The sequence below is a fragment of the Pyxicephalus adspersus genome, chromosome 10, assembly GCF_032062135.1.
Source record: "Pyxicephalus adspersus chromosome 10, UCB_Pads_2.0, whole genome shotgun sequence".
NCBI lineage: Eukaryota > Metazoa > Chordata > Amphibia > Anura > Pyxicephalidae > Pyxicephalus > Pyxicephalus adspersus.
In genome coordinates, this window is record NC_092867.1 from 51,185,684 (window position 1) to 51,206,896 (window position 21,213).

The window sequence follows — 21,213 nt, forward strand, 5'->3', positions numbered from 1 at the left end:
GTTGTGCTGATCCTTTATCCATCTCAGTGATACTGGTTCTTTAATTAGGATTATAAAAACTGCACTAAGTAAATACAGCTAAAAATTTATTTTTTGAGAGTGTCTGCATTTTAGACTGCAAAGCAACAAAATGTGAATATTTTAAGGGGGTTTTCTTTTCTATACCCTCTGCAACTAACCTGACAACTTCCCTTAAGGGTACTAAACCCAACTCCTGTCAAAAGGCTCGGTGTTACTTCAAAAAGAAGCAAAAAGGGCTGTAGGGTCTTTACAAGGAAATGGGTGAATGTATTCAATATATAGCCTATATTACTCACCTGTATTAATATCTGGAGAGAAATCCTCTTCATCAATCTTAAGACGGTCATTTTGAGCTCGGAGTGTAGGATCAGAATCAACCACTACTATATTTAAGTCTTCCTCCTAAAGAAAAACACAAAGCATAAATTGAAAAATGTTTTCAATATCTGAATTAGTCCTTCATACATGAAATTAATGAGGTTAAGCAGCTGTGCCAGATTTGTAAATGTACCACTAAAATGCCATCAAAGGCCAGTTTTAGTTTCTCCTCTCTCAGGCACAAAGCCTTTTTTTGTCTAACCAACTCTAGTCTGGTCAGCCAAGGTAAAGCTATTTTTTTTCTGTTTTTGTAAGCATTTCATTTTTTTAGCCACTTTTCCTTGGGGAAAGGTGACTAACTGTAAAGCAGTCCTTGTATTTAATGAAAAGTTCACTTTAAAACGTTTGGCACTGACATGGTGGCTAATTTTCAAACAAGTCAGTAATGTTAGCAAAGGTGGGGTAAATCGACTGTAGGCCACACTGTAATTCAGACAGCTTTTCATGTACATTTAGGAATCACAAAACAGCAGGTATATCACAACTGCTCTTACTAAATTCAGAAGTTAAAGTAGTTAAACTCTTAAAGAAGTTAAACTCTTTAAAAAGTATAATATGTTAAAAATTTAAAAAGTAATAAAAGTTGTATTATGCTGTTTTTTGTGGGGAAAAGTAAATAGATGTGGCGGTTGCCTTGTTTGGCTTTGTAGCCCAGGTAGGCTTTTGTGTGTGATGATCTTGTTTTTCAGCAGAAACAAAAGAATAAGGAAATTTCTCTTGCAAAGGAGATTGCTTGCTAAAAGGGAAAACCCTTTTTTTTTAGAATTGACTTTGAAATGCTTGTGTGGGACTGTCTATTCTTTACATGTGTAACCATATAACATTCGTAAGCATATCATCCAGAGTGGACCCAAACAAGCATAAGCCTTTTAACCGCAGGAGTTTTTAGAGGCCTGTTCCTCAGAGTAGCACTTATACCACATATATTAGTAAATCATGACACAGAAACTTGCTGAACCATCAGAGTTTACTAGGTTGAAGCTTAGGTCACCAATATGGAGGTGAGAACTAGCCTGAGAAATCCGCAGTAGAAAACAGGAGCACTTGTGTGGGATTTGTAAGGGTTAACATTTTTCCAAGCAAATCTCAGCAAAATTTGACAGCTGGGCAGCAATCAGGCAGGTGGGAACATTTACTGCAGAAGGAACATTGTCAGAAATTGAAACTGGGGTTTCTGTGGTGGCTGCCAGTGGACCATTGCACTGAGCCACCTGAAGTGCTGAATAGTGCTGTACCTTATCCATTGGTTAAACCTTGCCTTATACTGTTCATGGATGAACTCCGAACTCCTGTGCTCCTCCCAGCTACGTCCTATAAAAGGGTTGTGTTGAGCTTCCTGTGGGCCAGATTATTGTGCTCCTGCCAATATTTTGTGTTTCTTACTACTGATCCTGTTTGCCAACTACCTGTGTACCGATCTTTGGCTGCTGATTTACCAACTACTCTGATTACGCTTCTTGGATTATATTGCTATTGTGTGAACCAAACCAGGCCTTACTTCACTGTGAGCTTGCTTGCTGTTCCAGCTACTGGACTTCAAGACTGACCCTCGATCGTGACACATCTTCTCTGCAATAGACACTTGTCTGATTACCAATTTTTCAAAGTTGGACTTTAGTTACATTTTAAAGCTAAATTTGCTTATGTTTTGCCTTCGCTTTTCACTCCCTAATACCTCTCATCAACATTAAAACCTTTTTAATTAAAACATTTAGACCTGGGAGGGGAAAGAGATTATACATTCTACTACTACTACTCATGCTTCTATTCTAAAATTTACTTTTTCTACATGACAGGAGTTATTTCCAGTCTATTGTTTATTCTACCATTGAAGACATGGTCAGATCATAGGCCTATTTTGCTCAATGTCACCGACAAATTTAGACAGCCTCCTACCCACTTCTGGCATCTGAATACTTATCTCCTATACTACTTCCAATATGAAAAGCAAGTTGAACAAATCCCAAAGCTCTATTTTGATACTAATGATGTTGGTAACATTGACCAATTCTTTTTGTGGAATATCACAAAATTTTTTTTAAGAAGTAAGAGAGAGAGGAAAGTGCGAAACTCAAACTAATAATTTTTGAATATATTGTTTGCCCTACCCCAGGGGCGAAACCCGTCGGATTTGAAACAATTACCATTCTTACAAATAAGAATTAGTCAGGTGGCTTTTGTTTAGTATACCTGGCATTCTCCTTTGTGTTTTCATTGTAAATATTGTATTACCTCACTTATACAGTATGTAAGCATTCATACTAAATATATTTTGAAGTTTAGCTACTCAAAACCCCAGTCTTTTCTCTTTGTTTTTTTAAGACGTATTTTATTAAAAAGGCTTTTGTGTTACTAAACAGGAGATCCTGCAGACTGACCAATTACTATTTGAAATCAAGGGGATAGGTCGAAAAAATACACTACATATCAACTTACTACCAAAAAAATACAAACCCTTATAACACATATCTCTACCCAGGAGATACATGAAGCGATTGTATCGCTATAAAGCCTTTGACAAAATACAATGGGCTTAGCCAACTGTTGCTCAAATTTAGATTTACAGGATTAAAATCTGCTAAAATGGTCTATAATTGTGCCCCTCTGATAGAAGAGAACCATATTTGGAAAACCAGTGGCATTTCTACATTAGCTCAATTAATATTACACGAGGAATTGAACCCCATTTCATGCCTCCATAAAAACTATTTTAATAATTTCTCACTGTCTGGTGCACATAATACTTTTTTATATTAACCTTTTGATCTTACAATATCTACATAGTTGGCTACCAACCCCAAGAGATGGATAATTTCCTACAGGTAATTTTATTACAGGTAATAAAATTTTTAATCAAGACTCCTTCTTTGGGTAAATGATAAGCTAAGCTAGGGGTGTCTGTTTTTATTTTTTATAGAAATAAAAAGTTATTTTTGTAAGCCAGAAATTACCTTGATGTTCCCAATCTAAATCTTTTTCCTGTTAGTGACAATGTAGATGCATAGGTTTCCTCCCCCACATTGTATATAATGTATTTCCCTTGGATCCTTTTGGAACTTAATATTTAAAAATATATCAGACATCTTTTCCACCTCTATTTCCCCAAATCCTTAACTAACCCTTCTACATATGGTTAGTTACCTAATTCCACCCTGGCCACATACACCTGTAATTAATTTATTAACATTTACTTTAATTTAGGGTGATGGAATACCCCTACCTCACCAAATTTTTGAAACCATAAACCAATACACAAGGCTAATTTGGGCATATGCTGGCCAAAAAAAAAATAAAAAACAGATAAAGAAATTAATGAAGTGATGATGGTCAATGTGCCCGACAAATCTAAATTATTCTTTTACGATATCATCTTTGTAACAAGTATGCTTATTGCAAATAATTGTCATAATTCCCTCAGCATAACTTATTGTCCTTTTACATTTTATTGTTTCTATATTTTGCTTTCAGCTTCTAAGCTGGTTTGGGTAAAAACCACCCGCTGAAGATGACTTTTTTATATTATGAAGTATCATTTCTTTACACCTCTACAATGTTCTTCTTTGTTGTATTCTTGAATTTAAATAAAGAAATAATGAAGAGTAAAACCCTGAAAGTTTTGATTTAACCACTTACAACTCTATCCAAATCATAAAAAAAAGAAAAACAATTTTGTCTTTAATTATACTTAAACCCTAGCCTGAACAGCCTGAACTTTTGAAAATTGGAAGAAAAAAAAAGCAAAATAAAAATGCTTAACTAAATAAAATAAATGCGTAACAATTGCAAAACAGAAAGTAAACGCACATTTTTTATATACACGGTTATAAAATTAGGTTTACAAAATCCAACAGACAACATTCTATCTATCTATACATATCTATGTGTCTTTCTTTTCATTTCTATAATATGAAATATATAATAATGCATAACCAATTTAATTTAATATGTTCATTTAAAAGAGATAAAGAACGCTGTCTCAATTGAATATTTCTTCCACACATGACTCCTCTTTAAGAGGAAATTGTGATGGCAAACAGATGGAGGTGAGATCAGGAAACATAAACTGTTAACACTGGTATATATGAGCTGTTCAGAAGATATACAGCATTCAGCAGGTATCCAACATTTATTCAGGTGGAACACCTGCATTGGGCTGGGGTGTAACCATGGGGAAACATAAAAAAAACATGGATGATGTATTTCAGATCAGTTTTTAAGATTTTGAGATCAGTCTCAGTACCCCTGAATTATATTTGGCCTGCTTATATGCTTTTGAATTCTTATGGACTTGTGTGGGGAGAAAGGAAATAAACAAAAGCAAGCATATGTAGGACCTTTGTTATGACCATAATTACTGGTGGAAATCTGCATAGGGCAGGTATACAGTGTATATGTGCTTTATTATTACTCCTATAGGCACATAGACATACATGTGCTTGCAGGTAGGTGTCTGACATTTGTAATCTTATCTAAAACATGCAAAAAATAAGCTTCTGTTTAAAAAATTGTGTTAACAAGTTTTACAAACAAGCTATATTTTCTTTAAAGCAAATATACCTTGTAATGTCTAAAGGGGTTAATATCTTCCTGTGTAGAATCCTGGGAATAAAATGGACTGGGACATCTTTCTGGAGTGTTTCTGTTACTGATTCCATCTGTAAAGGACAAATAAGGCATTTATACACAGACAGATTAACAATAGGCTAAAGTAACATTTCTAAAAACTGGAATGGGGAAACAAGAAATATGATGTTGTTTATAAATGACATTCTATACAGCAAATTTTTCTTATTATCAAAGACCGGTTAGTTAATAATACAGTTATTTGTACATGTATAATGTGACTACCCTAAGGGAAGCTGTCTGCAGATCACTCATACACCTGTCAGGTCTGATACAGAGGAGCAGGAGGCTGGTATCTGCTATTAAGAGCAGGGGAGTAAAGCAATAAAAATTTCACTCATTCTAACGTTACATTATTATTTAACATTTGAAATATAAAACATCATCTTGGCCTATAACTCTGTCCCAGAAGATACAATTTTGAAGAAGATACAAAGTCATCACTGGTGTAAAATACAGAAGCTACAGAAAAGAATCACCTGCTTAAAAATACTCTAATTTTGTTTCTTCTGAAATGAAAACACAAACAAAAATCTCTCTAGCTGCATATACCCAATGAAACTTATAAAAATAATAATTTAACATTCTTAAAAAAAAATTACCCTGGGTTAATATTTTATGAAACCATTTTTTTTTTATTTTATTTCACTACTTCTATACTGACTGTAGCAGTCTGTTTTACAGAACTATTCTATTATATGTGGTTCCTATCTTAAAAAAAGGGATCAAAGGGATCCTGGAAGAGTTTCTGCTAGAAAATAAATAATAAGACCGAAGTTGTCAAACAAATTTAATTTTTATGAGTAGGTAATTAAACAGGTAGACAGTGGGGTAACAATTGATATGGTATACTGGGACTTGGCTAAAGGATTTGATACAGTACCCCACAGACGGTTAATATGCAAGTTAGGGTCTATAGGCTTAGAAAAGTCAATCTGTAAATGGATAGAGAACTGGCTTAAAGACAGCATCCAGAGAGTAGTGAATAATGATTCATCACGGTTTTTCACCTTCACTGTTTAACATCTTTCTAAATTATACAGAGTTTCGGATTAAAAGCACCATTTCTGTGTTTGCAGAGGACGAGGACATCAAACTTTGTAATGGAATTGGGTCCATACAGGATGTCTATAATCTACAAGCAGACCTGGATGTACTGTTTGATTGGGCAACCAAGTGGCAAATGACATTTAATATTAAGAAATGTAATGCTTATGCACTTGGGGGATAACAACATGAACGCTTCATACGGTCTAGGGGTAATACATTTGGGGAAGTCAGAAATAGAAAAGGATCTGGGGTTCTGGTAGATTATAGACTTAATATTAGCATGCAATGCCAAGCTGCAATATTTTAAGCTAGCAAAGTACTTTCTTGTGTTAAAAGAGGAATAGATTGCAGAGATTAAGACATTATCCTGCCCCTGTACAAAGCATTGGTCAAACTACATCTGGAGTATGCAGTCCAGTTTTGGGCACCAGTTTACAAAAAGGATATTGTGGAAATGGAGAGTGCAGAGAAGGGCAACTAAACTAATAAAAGGAATGGAGGAGCTCAGCTATGAGGAGAGATTAGCTGAACAGAATCTATTCTCCCTTGAGAAGAGACATATAAGGGGGTATATAAATAAACTATTTATGGAACTCTCTTCCCAACTATTAACTTTAAAATCGTTATAAAGAACAATAGAGCACTCTTTGCGTCTGGAGGGAAAAAACGTTTAATCTCCGGATGAGGAAGGGATTCTTAACTGTAGGGTTTGTGAAAATATGGGATAGGCTCCATAGGGTTTTATATCTGGAATACATATATTTTCATAGTGGTTGAACTTGATGGACTTATGTATTTTTTCATCCTATGTAACTATTCAAGCTTAGCCAAATTTGATGATGACCATTGGTGGAATGCAATCTTCCACAGATAACAATTACAATAATTTTCAAAAGGATGCAAGTAAGTTTGTGCTCTGACTTGGCCATTCAAGGACCTTCGTTTTTTTTTCTTCTTCCGCCAGTGTGTGCTCAATTTTGCTGTGTGCTTTAGGTCATTGTGATGTTGGAAGTTGAACTTGCTTTCCATTGACAACTTTCGGACAGAGGGCAGCAGATTTCCCCCCAATTATTACAGGTGCAAAAAAGCAAAAAAGTTTATTTTTGACATGTCTATCTCTTATGAAACAAAGGATCTGCCTGGTCGCAATTGCAATTTTTTTGTAACATTTTATTCTGCCTAAACTGTTTCAAAGTTGACATAGGATTCTTGGGCAGCTTTTCTTGTTTTCGTTCATGCTAGTGCACCCAATATGAGACTTTACTGTGCTCCTTGAGATTGATAAAGCCTATGAAATCTCCTGACTTGCCTGCACAACTGTATCCCTCCAATATTTTGAGAGTGCCATAAAACCCATAGTTGATTGATTCTTTTCAGATGCATTAACAAGCACTGAAATGCTCCAACAGTCATACATACAGAAGAGAAGAGTGACAGCTGTTTTTTTTTTTTTTTTGGCAAAGTAAGTTTGTATTGTAATGATTTGTAACATACAATTCCCTAAAATGTACAAAGGTAAAATAGGTCTTGACCCATGGGTGTAATCAGACCAATGGACTAGACAATCGTGTTCCCTAAATAGTAACAATAATAAGGAGTTCAATGAGTAGAAGCTTAATGTCTCTTGTCCCAACACATTTTTCTTCTAGATGCTTTTTTTTACTGAACTGATTAAAATGATTACATTATTGACATTAGTTTTATACACTTCTGAGGTTTACTGCAGGTGCATATAAAACCACTTAAAGCAGCTCTTGCATTTTCAAAGTATTATATACAGAGAAGATGTTCTGAAGCAAACAAAATCTACTAACTCAGGATCTTACACTGTAGTGTTCTCAAACTCATTCTATTATGTCTCTCTTTAAGAAGCTGTTGAACTGTCATTATCCTTCATCTACCCATACACATTTTTTTAAAGAGGTAGATAGTGTATGAATGACAACATGCTTGAATTCTTTCTTATTCATATTCATTAGCTTATTAAGAATCAAGAGGAATCAGCGTAAATATTATAAGAAAGATAGCAATTGTCAGCATGTGTTATTTTAAATCACTGAAACTAGTATCATAATTACCTTTTAGAATCCAGACACCCTTTATTATGCACAATTGCTTGGGAGACCACAAAGGTTGAATATAAAATGAGCTCACTTAAACACAGGCAATTCACACAGTACACAGAGCTGATCAAGAGATCATTACTTTTGTGAAGCCTATAAATAGTGCCTAATGAGGGGTATGTGCCAAAGAAAAATGGCAACCCTATTTCCTGTTGCATGGATGCCTAAATTGCTGCCTGCATGAACTTTCATGTTAGAAACCTGAAGTCCAATGTTGTGTGGGTGAGCCTTTAAAACATTGTCATATTGTTTTTCAGTTTATGAGACTATATACTGTAGGAGAAGGTGATCCCTAGGAAAAGCAGGGTCAAAGGATGATGTACAGGGAAAGACATGTTCAACCAAGACTGCAACAGCAGTAATTTGATCCTTAGGCAATGTAGAGATACCAGATGAATATCCAGTGTGTGTACAGCTGTCCCCCTAAAGCCATTCATAAATCTGTACTGGCAGATTAATGAAAGAATGAGCAGGAATGTCTGTTGCACTTTTTAAAGAACTGAACAGCTTTGTGTGCACAGTGCTCATTCACTTGTAACAAAACATGACTGAGAATGACCCCCAAAGCCTTGCACTATGCGAATTAAAGTGATTCAGTTGTAAAAATAAAGATAAGGCATAAAAGCTCAAAACATGGTAAAAATAATTGCTTCTGACAAGCCTATTTTTAAGCACTTGGCTTTCAATGGCCTTACTGATGAATCAGCAGAAGTTAACCACATCAGTTTATAGGGTTACTTGGGGCCAAAAAGCTGCAGGGTGCTGATTCACTGGAGTCCCAACAACAAAATTTGTCCACCTACTGGCTAAATCAAGATACATAGAAAAAGTCTTCTAAAGTAGAAAAATGGATTACAAATTGTGTTTTTGACAGGGGAATCAAGCAATCAACCTAGCATGCAAGTTATAAAAACAATTTGTATTATAGATATTGTTTATGAGAAATCTTATAGTCCCGACACATTTTGCCTATTGGCTTCTTCAGGGTAAAGAGGGTAAAGACATAAGTTAAATAGGCAAAAGGTCTAGTTCTCTATCTGGAGAAACAAAGATCTCCAGAGGGTAATGGGCCAAAACTTAGGATTTTGAAGGTATTTCATAATTTGGAATTTGATTAAAAAGCAACTTCATTTGCATATCATGATTAAAAAACATTCAAGACAACAAAACAAAAAATACCTCAAAAATCGCATATTCAAAAAATCAAGTTTAGTGGAAAAGGCCACATAGACCACTAGACAAAAGTCTTCTCCCACTATGGAAAATATTTTAAAATGTAGACCACCATGGGTCAATAAATTGACTAGACATAAATCTGCTAGAACAGAGAATGAGTGTTCTTTCCCTCAACACACCTCATGGAAATTGGGGGGAAAAAATAGGGGAGGTCTTTTTTTAACTCTATGCATTTCGCAGATCTGGTCTGCTTCTTCAGGAGTTCAATACAGACACCCTTAATGGTGTATTCATATAGCAATGATGGTGGTAGCAATATTGATGGTAGGTATCTATAAAATAAATGCAAGTAGCATAACTCATAAGTGTACTAATTATGTGCACATATACATATCCACATATGCACATGTGCATGCACCCAAAGAAAGTGAATTAATTATGATAACTGATTTGTGTGTATATACAATATATGGAATAGATTTCCTAAAGTAATTTGCTATTCATTAGCAAATGTTTTCAATCCTGGACCAGATCCAATCAAGGTTTGCTGGATCACCCAGCTTCACTGATGAAAGTGTAACCTCTCTAGCCTTGGAGAGCTTCAGAAAAAAAATCAGACCCAATGTGTCAAGAAGGTTTGCAAGTTTTTGTGCTTAAATAAAGGGTATTGTGTATGGGTAGAGATATGTGAACCTATTATTGGTCATTTATACAATATTTTTTAAAGATTTGATGTAATCTGATTAAGTAGTTAGAGGTGCTTAATTAGACCTGTGCATGGATAGAAGGTAGTTGTGTATATTATACGGCGCGCTTTCAGAGAGTATGTGGAGTGTTGTAATGATAGTGTGTTTGGTTGAACAGACTTACATATATCCATTGGGAGAGTACATGTGAGTTGAGAGTATCACAGGTAGAGGAGGTGAACCTAAAAAGGAAAATTCTAGTTGTGATTACAGGTTAATATTGGGCTAAGAACAGCCATGCCATAAGCTCCTGAAAACAAGTATGTCATTTGCTGATTTGTGGATCTGCACATTCTGGTAGTTTTTTTGTGATTACAGTCGGGTGGATGAAAGGATTTGCTTTGTATAGTGTTATGTGGATAATTCCCTGTGACTAATCTAAGGATGTCATGGAAACAATTGAATGACGGTGTATGCATTGGTAACATGTTAAGAAGAATCATTTTGACAACTAGTTTGGCACTTGATTAGCTTCCCCTTGATGAAAAGTCTTGGGAGTATATGGTATATTGTATTGAGTATTGTATACAATGTGTCATAGTATTATATTCTTCTTTCTCAATCAATAGCAATGTATCATGTTACATAGTTCACCTAGTTGGCATAAATATATATCACTCACTATTGTAGGAATAAAACAAAGTTCTATACTTACCTAATCTAGACAACCTAACAATTTATATGTACAGTATACTATTAGGAAAATAAGAAAAACAAGAAAGGCTGGGGTTTACCGTGGCTAATATCAAAATTATATTTAGCACATATGTTTATAGGTCATATCTTAAAGGGGTGTCATGGTATTTACAGTAATAGTTCATAACACAAAATAAAACAAGTTTGGCTATCCTATGTGAAACCACATAGGATAATGCCTAAATTACTATACAGTAGCGGCCTGACTAGATATTATTGAGGAGTAATGAATATTGTCTCATTCTGACTTGTTTCGTCTGTGGGTTCCTCAGGGGATATGTAGACTTTTCAAGCAACTGTGTAATGAAAAACACAATAGAACTGAAGATTTCAATATTTGCAAGGAATTTTCACATGATAAAACATCAATATCAAAAATCCTTAAAAAAAAATCTATTTGCATTCATTAGAGATGAATGAGAATTGCAACTCCCAATCATATGATCAATCAATCTCAAGATATCATAATTAAACTTCAGAGATCCAATTCTATAATTCCACGAGAGGTGTCCCAACAACAAGTTCAAAGAAAACCTATTTTTTGGCTGTTATGGTATCTTGTAATATACACGCACTTCTTAGGATAAGAAATATTCTCATATCATTTCTAAAGAAAATATATGTGTATATTAGATATTAGTATTTAGGGAATAATTGAAAAAGGAGGGGGGGGGGGATAATTTGAACAACTATCAAAAGATTGTTGTGTTGTCAAAAGATTATATTAGTTAAATTGCGAACCATCCAGATGCAAATGAACCTTAACATTAGTCAGACTAAAAAGGTTTAATCATGATTATGCTAAACAACTATCCCAAAAGGAGAGAGATTGAGCTTACCAGTTGGTTAAATGGCTGAAGAGTAGCAGAGTAGCCTGGACCCAGCCGTGATTAATGTGTCTATACCGCTGGAGAGGAGCAGAATGATAGAGGAATCCCCCCCCCCACCTTATATGGGATAGGGGAGGACGTGTTGATGAAAAAGTAGCCCCTAATAGGGAACAGGCGGCTCGATAACCTGCAGCTGTCCTGTGGGTTAACGGAGGAGGAGATGCCAATCACACGCCACGGGCGATCGCGGCGCATGATAATAGCCTAACAGGTGTCCTGTAGTACAGGACTCCAGGTCCCCCGCTAGCCAGCGAGGACAAGAACAAGGGGAGGGGAAAGGGCACCACATGAGTGGAGTTATGAAAAGTTTGGTGGTGAAATGGAACTGTAGAAGGGGGGGGGAAGATGACAGGGGATGAAATTAAATAAACAAAAGCAAATGACAGGCAATGAATTCCACCCTGGTGTTCCAATTCTGTCCATATTTTTTTTACAAAAAGCGGTACATTGTACTGCATGGAAATTAATTTTAAATTGTAGGCCTATAATTCTTGGGCATAACTCACAGAAATATGTCCAATATTTAATACATTTAATATCAAACCTTAAATAAAAAAAAACAAACATCTGTTAAAACAAGGGTGCATAAAAATACTGAAAAATGTAATATACCAGTACATTAGCATAAATGATATAGATATAATTACATTTTATATATAATATATAATGAATACTTTGTATTGGATTCAATACAGTTATTTTGTATTGAATCCAATACAAAACAATTTGAATTTCCTGCCACGCCTCCCGCAAGCGCCAATGTCGCTGGGAACGTCTCTGCACTCACCAGCTGAAGATCGAAGGCACAGCACGCTGCCAGAGGAGGGGCAGGACGCCGATGGAACCAGGTAAGTTTTTTTTCATGTTTTTAGCTACTCAGGAATACCACTGAGGGGGCTAACAAAAGTGAGAAGGAGGGGAAGAAGGGGAGAGGGGAGGTGTTAGATGTAAAGAGTGGTTATGTTTACTATGGAGTGAATGAATCACACAAAGTGGTGTGATGGTCATTGAACAAGTTGATGAATATTACCAATGGGGTAATTAATATTCATGGAGTGAATGAATATTACAAGGTAAATTCTGTGTAATTATATATAAAAGAATACTGGAAAGTGCCCCACAGTGTAATGATGCAGATAACAATAATGTAACCATACTGATTAAAATCTTTACTTACGCCAATGTTTTGCATTTCATATAATAAATATAGCATTAATTTTATGAAACTTTCATTTGCCTTCTTTTTATTCATATATATCCTTTTTACAGAAATATGGGTTCATCAAGAAGAAGTTGTGAAACAAGCATATCTTGCATATTTTGGTATTAAACTGGGGGACCAAGATAAGTATCGGGCTCCTCATTTGGTATGCAAAACTTGTGTAGAGTGTCTACATAAGTGGAAAAATGGTAAACTGAAAAGTGTGAATTTTGGTGTACCTATGGTAAACCATAACGATTGTTATTTTTGTGCTGTGAATGTAAAAAGTTTCAATCTTTACAAGAAAAACAAGTGGGAGTACCCTGATCTGGAATCAGAAAGACAACCTGTGCTGCATGGTCCTGATGTTCCCATACCAGTGTTCAGTACACTCCTTGATATTTCTGTATCCGACATGGAGGATATACAGGGTTTGGAGTGTAATCCAGGAGTTAGCAGTGGAAGTGAATATTAAAGAACTATACTCAAAAGTAAAATTTTAAATTTTCACTTTACATAAAAGGGAAGAGAACCTTTTTATGTAAAAAAAAATTTTTACCTTACATAAAAAGGTTCTCTTCCCTTTTATGTAAAGTGAAAATTCTGAGTTTAGGTACGCTTTAAAGAAGCATTTCATCAAACCAGCAGTTCTCCCAAGAAGAGCTCAATAATTTAATACGTGACCTAAGTCTGTCAAAACAAGCATCTGAACTTTTAGCATCCAGGCTAAAAGAAAAGAACTGTCCGAGACCGGAAGTTAAATTAATGGTTTTTAGGACAAGATAGGTGACACTCCCATATTTCAGTGAAGATGGAGACTTTGTGTACTGTTGTAACATCCCTGGACTACTAGCCCATATGGGAGTAACAGAATACCGAGCAGAAGACTGGCAGCTTTCCAAAGACATTTCCACTCAAAGTTTAAAATCTGCTTTACTGCATAATGGCAACTGCTATGCATCAATTCCAAATGTTCAGTCAACAAAACTTAAGAATATAAAAATATCAAAATGGTCTCACAAAAGCTTTGCTATCATGAACATAAATGGTCCATATGTGTTGATTTAAATATGGTCAACTTCCTACTAGGCATAGTGGATACACAAAGTACTGATGATTCATCTGTGGTATAGTGGAGCAAAGCAGGATCCGTGGAAAAAGTGACATGGCCTCCAAGGGAAAACATGAAAAAAGGTGCAGTGAACATCATTAATGAGCCAATGGTTGACAAAGAAAGAATGATTCTCCCTCCACTACACAAAGTTGGGATTAATGAAGAAATTTGTTGGAGCTCTGAACAAGGACAATGATTGCTTCAAATACATTTGTAGATTCTTCCCTGGATTGAGTACTGAAAAAATAAAAGCAGGAATCTTTGATGGACCCCAGATTCGGAAACTGATAAATGATTCAAATTTTACAAGTTACATGACTGATACTGAAGCTTCTGCCTGGCACAGCTATTTCATGGTTGTAAAGAACTTCTTGGGTAACCATAAAGCCCAAAATTATGAAGAACTGGTACAAAACTTGCTCTTAAACTTTAAAAATTTGAGTGCCACTATGAGCATAAAGGTACACTATCTCCATAGCCATTTGCAATAATTTCCAGAAAACCTTGGCGATTTCCGTGACAAACAAGGGGAGAGGTTCCATCAAGATATAAAGGTGATGGAAGAAACGTATCAGGGCAGATGGGATAGACACAGGATAAAAGAAAAAGAAAGTCATACAAACAGAGTTTTTCAATGACTTTTTTGTGATTAGTTCTGTAATTATACTAAATATAGAATATATTGACATCAAGCATTTCGAAAATGTAATTTTGTATACATAGACATATTTAGTTTAATTTTGCTTAATTATCATGTTTCATTATTTTTTCTATGAGCTCATTTTTTCAAAAACTAAGGAGCCAATCTAGCAAAACCAATACCATATTTGGAATCTGTGCATCAAACATAACCTAAAATGACAATGTTCTGTTTGGCAAGAAAATGTTTGTTGACCAGTGTTATTAACAAAACAACAGTTAAAATATGAAGTATTATACATATACAATACTAAATTTTATGATACCTCTCATTTGAAAAAATGAATACGTTTCAGGGAATTTTCTAACAAATATTTAATAATGTGACCCTAAATTATTAGTAGAAGCTCAAAGTAAATCCCAGCAAGTGATATAATGGTGAGTATTAATAACATATTAAGCTCAAAGTGAATAGATATGATCAGTAGTAAAGAAGGAATGGTTTAAAGCTAAGGACATCATTCAGCCCTGGTTTTTTGGTAGCTTTTAGGTTAAAGATTTTAACCTTTAGGTTTTAAGATTTTGCACTTTGTTTCGCATTGTAGAAGTCTGACGTCAATGTTGCCACCTCTGGGATTTGGATATTTCCAATGCGAAAAAAAACAAGATGTTAGGGTCATAGTTATGTTTCTTGCCTACATGGAGGCTTACTGGAATAGTTAATCTTCCTGAAGTAACAGAATATATATGCTCATATATCCTCTTCTTGAGTTGCCTTAGTCTTTCCGACATAAAAAAAACCCACTGGCATAAAATGACAAAGATAACACTTTCTGTTGTGCAGTCGATAATGATTAGGGTGATGTGTTTTGCCATTAGGAAGGGTGATACATGATGCGTCTTCGATCCAAGGACACTGGGAACATTTTCCACATTTGAATGTCCCTTTTGCATCCAATGTGTAAGAACTTGTGGTGAAAAAGTGACTGCACAAGTTGGTCCTTTAGTGAAGGTTTCCTATATACTATTGTTGGTCTGTTACTCAGGAACTTTTGTAATTGTGCGTCTGTACTTACAGAGAAACTAAACTGAAAACAGCCAAGAAAAAAACAAAAACTTTTTCCTTCAATATAGTAGGCCAGTCCGATCCACTCAGGGTGTCCTGCATCGGGTCCCGCGTCGTTCCGGAGCCGGCGCTCCAGGCGCCGCCATTTTCATCTCTAAAAGGTTCTTCATCCTACGTCACCCGACCCAGGCGCGAGATCAGGTGACATAAGATGTAAAAAAAAAAAAAACTTGCCGATCTCACTGCGCATGCGTGAGATCGGCAAAATTTTTTCTTTGCGTGTAAAGCCTCCCTCTGCACATGCCTGAGATGCTCGGGCAAGAGCAGGAGCACCCAGGAGCCTCCCGGGTTGCGTAACGTAGGTATCCTGGGAAGCTTTGCGCTCCCATTCATCGCCTGAGCAATCGAGAATTAGGGTGTTGCAATTAAAAAAAAAAAAAAAAAAAAGAATTTTTACTCTACATAAAAGCTTTGCTTACCCTTTGATGTAAAGGTAAATTTCTGAGTTTAGGTACGCTTTAAGATGTGCCAATGTTTGGCAAATCTTCTGTGTATCCTCATGTTGTTGACTATACTTGGTAATGATGCGTACAGTGGAAGAATCCATGGTTTGTTCGTATGTGTTACTCTGGGAAAGTAGAGTATTTCGTATTTAGCCCACCGGCAAAACACGTCGGCTTGAGATAATCATTACTCCTCATTAATATCTAGTCAGGTGGCTGCTGTATAGTAATTTAGGCATAATCCTATGTGGTTTTACATAGAACAGCCAAACTTGTTTTATTATGTGTTATAAACTATTACTGTAAATACCATGACACCCCTTTATATGGCATATGAAAATATGTGCTAAATATAATTTTGACATTAGCCACGTTAAATCCCAGCCTTTCTTGTTTTTCTTATTTCCTTATTAGCCATTTTTGCGGCTGGCAACTTTTATAAATAGGAAAGGTTACATGCTTTCTACCTTTTATATTTATGTTAATGTAATTGATATATACAACTGATCGATTTGTCTTACCAATCTGTTAAGAATATAATACACTAAAATCCAATTCCTCAATGTGATCATAACTATGTATGTACCAATTGTCAAAAATTTTATGAGAAATACTTCTAACAGCAAATTTGCTACAAGATGATTAAATACTTCAATACATTATCGATTGAGACTAAAGATTGTATTACTATGACACATTACATACATAGCCCCAAGACTTTTCATGAATCATCACCGAGTTACGTTTTCCTTATTGCAGAAATACCTCTTATGTCTAACTTCCCCTGAGTTTATTAACAAAATATGCAAGATATGCTTGTTTCACAAATTCTGTAATGTTTCTGCCCTGTTTTTGCTGAGAATATTCACCACAAATGTAGCAAAATACATTAGATATAAAACCCCATGGACATTAGTTAGTTGATCCAAAGAAAGGCACAAAAAAAAAACCTGGTACATTTTGCTTTACAGGTAAAAAAAAATTCCTTCCCGATTCCATGAGGCAATCCGATGTTCCCTGGATCAAAAGTCTGCTATCTTTAATTTAATGCTTTTATACCCAGTTATATTTTGTCCTTCAAAAAAAGCATGCAGCCTTGTCTTAAAGCAATCTATATAACTTGCTGAAACTACTTCCTGAGGGAGCATATTCAACATTTTCACAGACCTTACAGTGAAGAATCCCTTCCTTATCCAGAGCTTAAACTTCTTTTACTCCAGGTGCAAAGAATGCCTTCTTGTCCTTTGTAACGATCCTAAAGTGAATAAATGGTAAGGGAGTTTTCTATATGAACCATTTAAATATTTGTATAGGAAGATCATATCCCTCCTTTAAACGTCTTTTCTGAAAGGAGAATAAATTCAGCTTAGCTGGTCTCTACTCCTCTATCCTTTTTTTAGTTTAGTTGTCCTTCTCTGTACTCTTTCCAATTCCACAATATTCTTTTTGTGAGCTGGTGCTCAAAACGGGACTGCAAATTCCAGATGTGGTCTGACTTTGTAGAGGGGCAGGATTATGTCTCGATCTCTGCAGTCTATTCCTCTTTTAACACAAGAAAGTACTTTGCTAGCTTTAGAAATTGAAGCTTGCCATTGAATGATATTAATTACTCTATGATCTACCAGAACCCCCAGATTTCTGACTCGCCCAAATGTATTCCCCCTAGACAGTATAAAGCATGCATGTTGTTAGCCCCCAAGTGCATACCTTTACATTTCCCAATAATAAATGTCATTTGCCACTTGGTTACCCAATCAAACAGTATATCCAGGTCTGCTTGTAGATTATAGATATCCTGTATGGATTTAAATCTTTTACATAGTTTGTCAAACACAGAAATGGTACTTTGAATCCCAAACTCTGTATCATTTATAAAGATGTTAAACAGTAAAAGTCCCACCACTAATAACCTTAGAGCATTCAGAATATGAATCATTAATCACTACTCTCTGGATGTGGTCTTTAAGCCATTTCTCTATCCATTTACAGATTGGCTTTTCTAGGACTATTGACCCTAACTTACATAATAACCGTCTGTGGGGGACTGTGTCAAATGCTTTTGCAAAGACCAAGTACACCATATCAACTGCTACTTCCTGTCTACTTGTTTACTTACATCCTCATAAAAAGAGAGTAAATTTGATTAACAACTACGGTTTTTCTTGAATCCATGCTATCACCTAATATCATATTTTCTAGCAGAAACTCCTCATTATCAAACTTTCTAGGTCTAAACTTACCAGTTGTAGTTACTTGGTTAATGACTTTACTCCCTTTTTGAAGATAGGAACCACATTGGCCTTACGCCAATCCATTGGTACCAAGCCAGTGATTAAAGAGTCTACAAATTAGAAACAATGGTTTTGAAATAACCGAGCTCAGCTCTTTGAGGACACGTAGAAGTAATCAATCAGGTCCTGTTGCTTTGTCAACCTTAATTGAGCCCAACTGTTTTAGTAAAAAGTGTTGAGCCCGAGTGTTTAGTAAATCCACCTTTTGTTTATCCCCAGTGAGCAACCCATATATTTTTTATACTTTTCAAATGATGGTGATCCTTCATTTTTATATTTTTGGAATGCCCTTTTCTTATTCTTTATCGCCTTTTTAACATTAGCTGTGAGCCACATGGGGTTTACTTTTAGCCTCTTAAACTAATTACCCATTTGGAATATATTTTGGAGTGTGTTTGTGTAGAACAGATTCGAAACATTCCCTTTGCCGTTCTGTGTTATATGAGGACAATATTCTCTCCCAGTCTAAGTCACAGAGAGACGCCCTTAATAATTGGAAAATTTGCTCTCTTAAAATTGAATGTTTTTATTGTTCCTGTTTTTGCTTCCTGTTTACAGCTTACATTAAATTAAATAGTGTTATGGTTACTGCTACCCAGATTCTCTTTTATATGCACATTGGTTGAAATCTCTGAATTGTTAGAAAGAACTAGGTCCAGCAAGAGTATCATTTGTAGTTGGGGCTTTTATAAACTGTACAATAACATTATATTTTATTAAAATTATAAATTTCCTCCCTTTTGCTTTACCTGTAGTGCCATTACTCCAGTCAATGTCAGAGTAGTTTATTTCTCCCATTATTAAAACAATACCAGATTTTGAAGCCATTTCTATTTGTGCTAGTAGTTGATTCTCTATTTCTTCCTTGCATCGGGGGGCCTTTAGAAGACTCCAATAATGAACTGTGTATTATGCATCCCCACATTCAACTCCACTCATAATGTCTCAACCTCATCACTTGCTCCATCAACAATTTCTTCTTTCTCGATCACTTTCAGATCACCTCTCACATACACACACACAGACAACACCACCTTTTCATTTGACTCTGTCTTTACGAAAGAGAGTATAACTAGGAATATTAACAGCACAGTCAGGTGAAGAACAAAGCCAGGATTCAGCAATACAAAGTCATGTTCCCCATTCATTAAGGCCTCCACTTCCCCTATTTTGTTTGCCAGACTTCTAGGCGATCAGAACAACCTTTTAATGTTCCTGCCCAAAAACACAATTTGTAATCTATTTTTCCCCACTTTCAGTGGACTTTTCCTATGTTTCTTGGTATATATAAAAAAAACTGTCTAGATGAACTCTGTCTGGGAAAATTGTGGAATATTGTGGGTACAGAGCATGTGATACAACTTTTTTGAATGCAGTGAACTCACACAACCTCTCCCTTGAGAGGTTGTGTGAGTTCACTGCACCGGTGGCCCTAGAGGAGTTGTAGCATGTTTTCTGTACCCATGTGGGTGCAGAACACATGCCACAGCTCCATTTGAGCTGCGGAAGCAATCAAGAAAGTGGAGCTGTCACGAGAGCATGTGCTCTGTACCCATGTGGGGTACTTGTATCTGTACAAAAAAAAAAAAGTTAAACACCGTTAAAAACAAAACAAACACATCTAATAAAAATACTTTTATTTCTTATTTTTTTTTACATATATTTTTAACCCTTTCATCGAATAAATAAGGGGTGGTATGTACCCCTGTACTTATTAACCAGGGTGGGGCGGCGGAGATATGGGAGTCGTTGTGAAAGATCTTTTCCAATGACAATCAATGCACGTGTGTTCATGGTCCAAGTCATTTCAAAAAAGGATATGAATTTGTGCAATTGTACAAGACTGGGGAGCCAGCTTTAAGCATTAGACAGTGAATATTCTTGATTTGTATATTATCTCAGTAAAGCAACCTATTTTACAACTTCCACAATATGAAATGCAGGTAATTTTATGTGATCAGTTACTTACATGCGCTAATAATTATAGGATCTTCTTCCTGCTTAATGTGTGTATCTTCCTCCTGCTTGATATTTACCATGCACTGATCTTCAATCTAAACACAAAAATACATACAACTTAACATTAAAGTGTATATATAACCATAGTAAAAATTATTGTTTTCTAAATATATATAGTATGTATTATCTGGTAAAATCAAGTTATCATTCTCTCTTCCACTTTCATAACCTAAACCTGTGGGCTTCAAAGCCATTTTCAGAAATTTATAAAGCTCGAGGAAGGAACATAGGTTTAATTTTTTAAAGGCAATTTAATATGTGTCCTATAATACAAAAACACCATAATTCTCTGCAATTTCTTACTTATTGAGTATTGTTTACATCTGATATGCACTATCATGTCTATGTCTGCACTTTACAAGCTCATAGGCTTTTATATGGCCTTGAGTCCTAAGTAAAAAGGTAGGTAAACCGAACAGAAGTGTATGGGATTATAAGGCAGAGAAGAGGGCAGATTTAAACAAGCTAGAATACCTTTGGATCTTGGCAGGTTTGAATCTGAGGATAAAGGCAAGTTAGCCTAAGTAAAGGCAAGATGTGGGTTTGCGATGGGAGGATAAGCGCATTTGGCTTTCAAAACCAAAGTAATTCTATAGGAGGGTGGTTAAAATGTGAGAAGGGCAACACATGATTTAGTGTTCCCAGTGGTGGTTGCATAGATGTCTAGTAACTCCTAT

The 21,213-nt window shown here is 35.6% G+C and overlaps 1 protein-coding gene across 8 annotated transcripts in view; it reads right to left on the reverse strand.

The window, feature by feature from the left end:
- The window catches only part of LOC140340078 (uncharacterized), a 52,049-nt gene that overhangs the window by 4,031 nt on the left and 26,805 nt on the right, over window positions 1–21,213 (reverse strand). For 4 of the 8 annotated variants that reach the window (XM_072425076.1, XM_072425074.1, XM_072425073.1 and 1 more), the window contains 3 exons: window positions 20,487–20,571; window positions 4,957–5,054; window positions 318–423 (listed from right to left, as the gene is read on the reverse strand). In XM_072425076.1, coding sequence (XP_072281177.1) covers window positions 318–423; window positions 4,957–5,054; window positions 20,487–20,556 — 274 coding nt within the window. In that variant the 5' untranslated portion in view covers window positions 20,557–20,571. Of the gene's footprint in view, window positions 1–317; window positions 424–1,897; window positions 1,969–4,956; window positions 5,055–10,241; window positions 10,300–17,393; window positions 17,482–20,486; window positions 20,572–21,213 lie in introns of all 8 variants that reach the window. The other 4 variants (XM_072425077.1, XM_072425079.1, XM_072425080.1 and 1 more) reach the window with 3 other exon arrangements.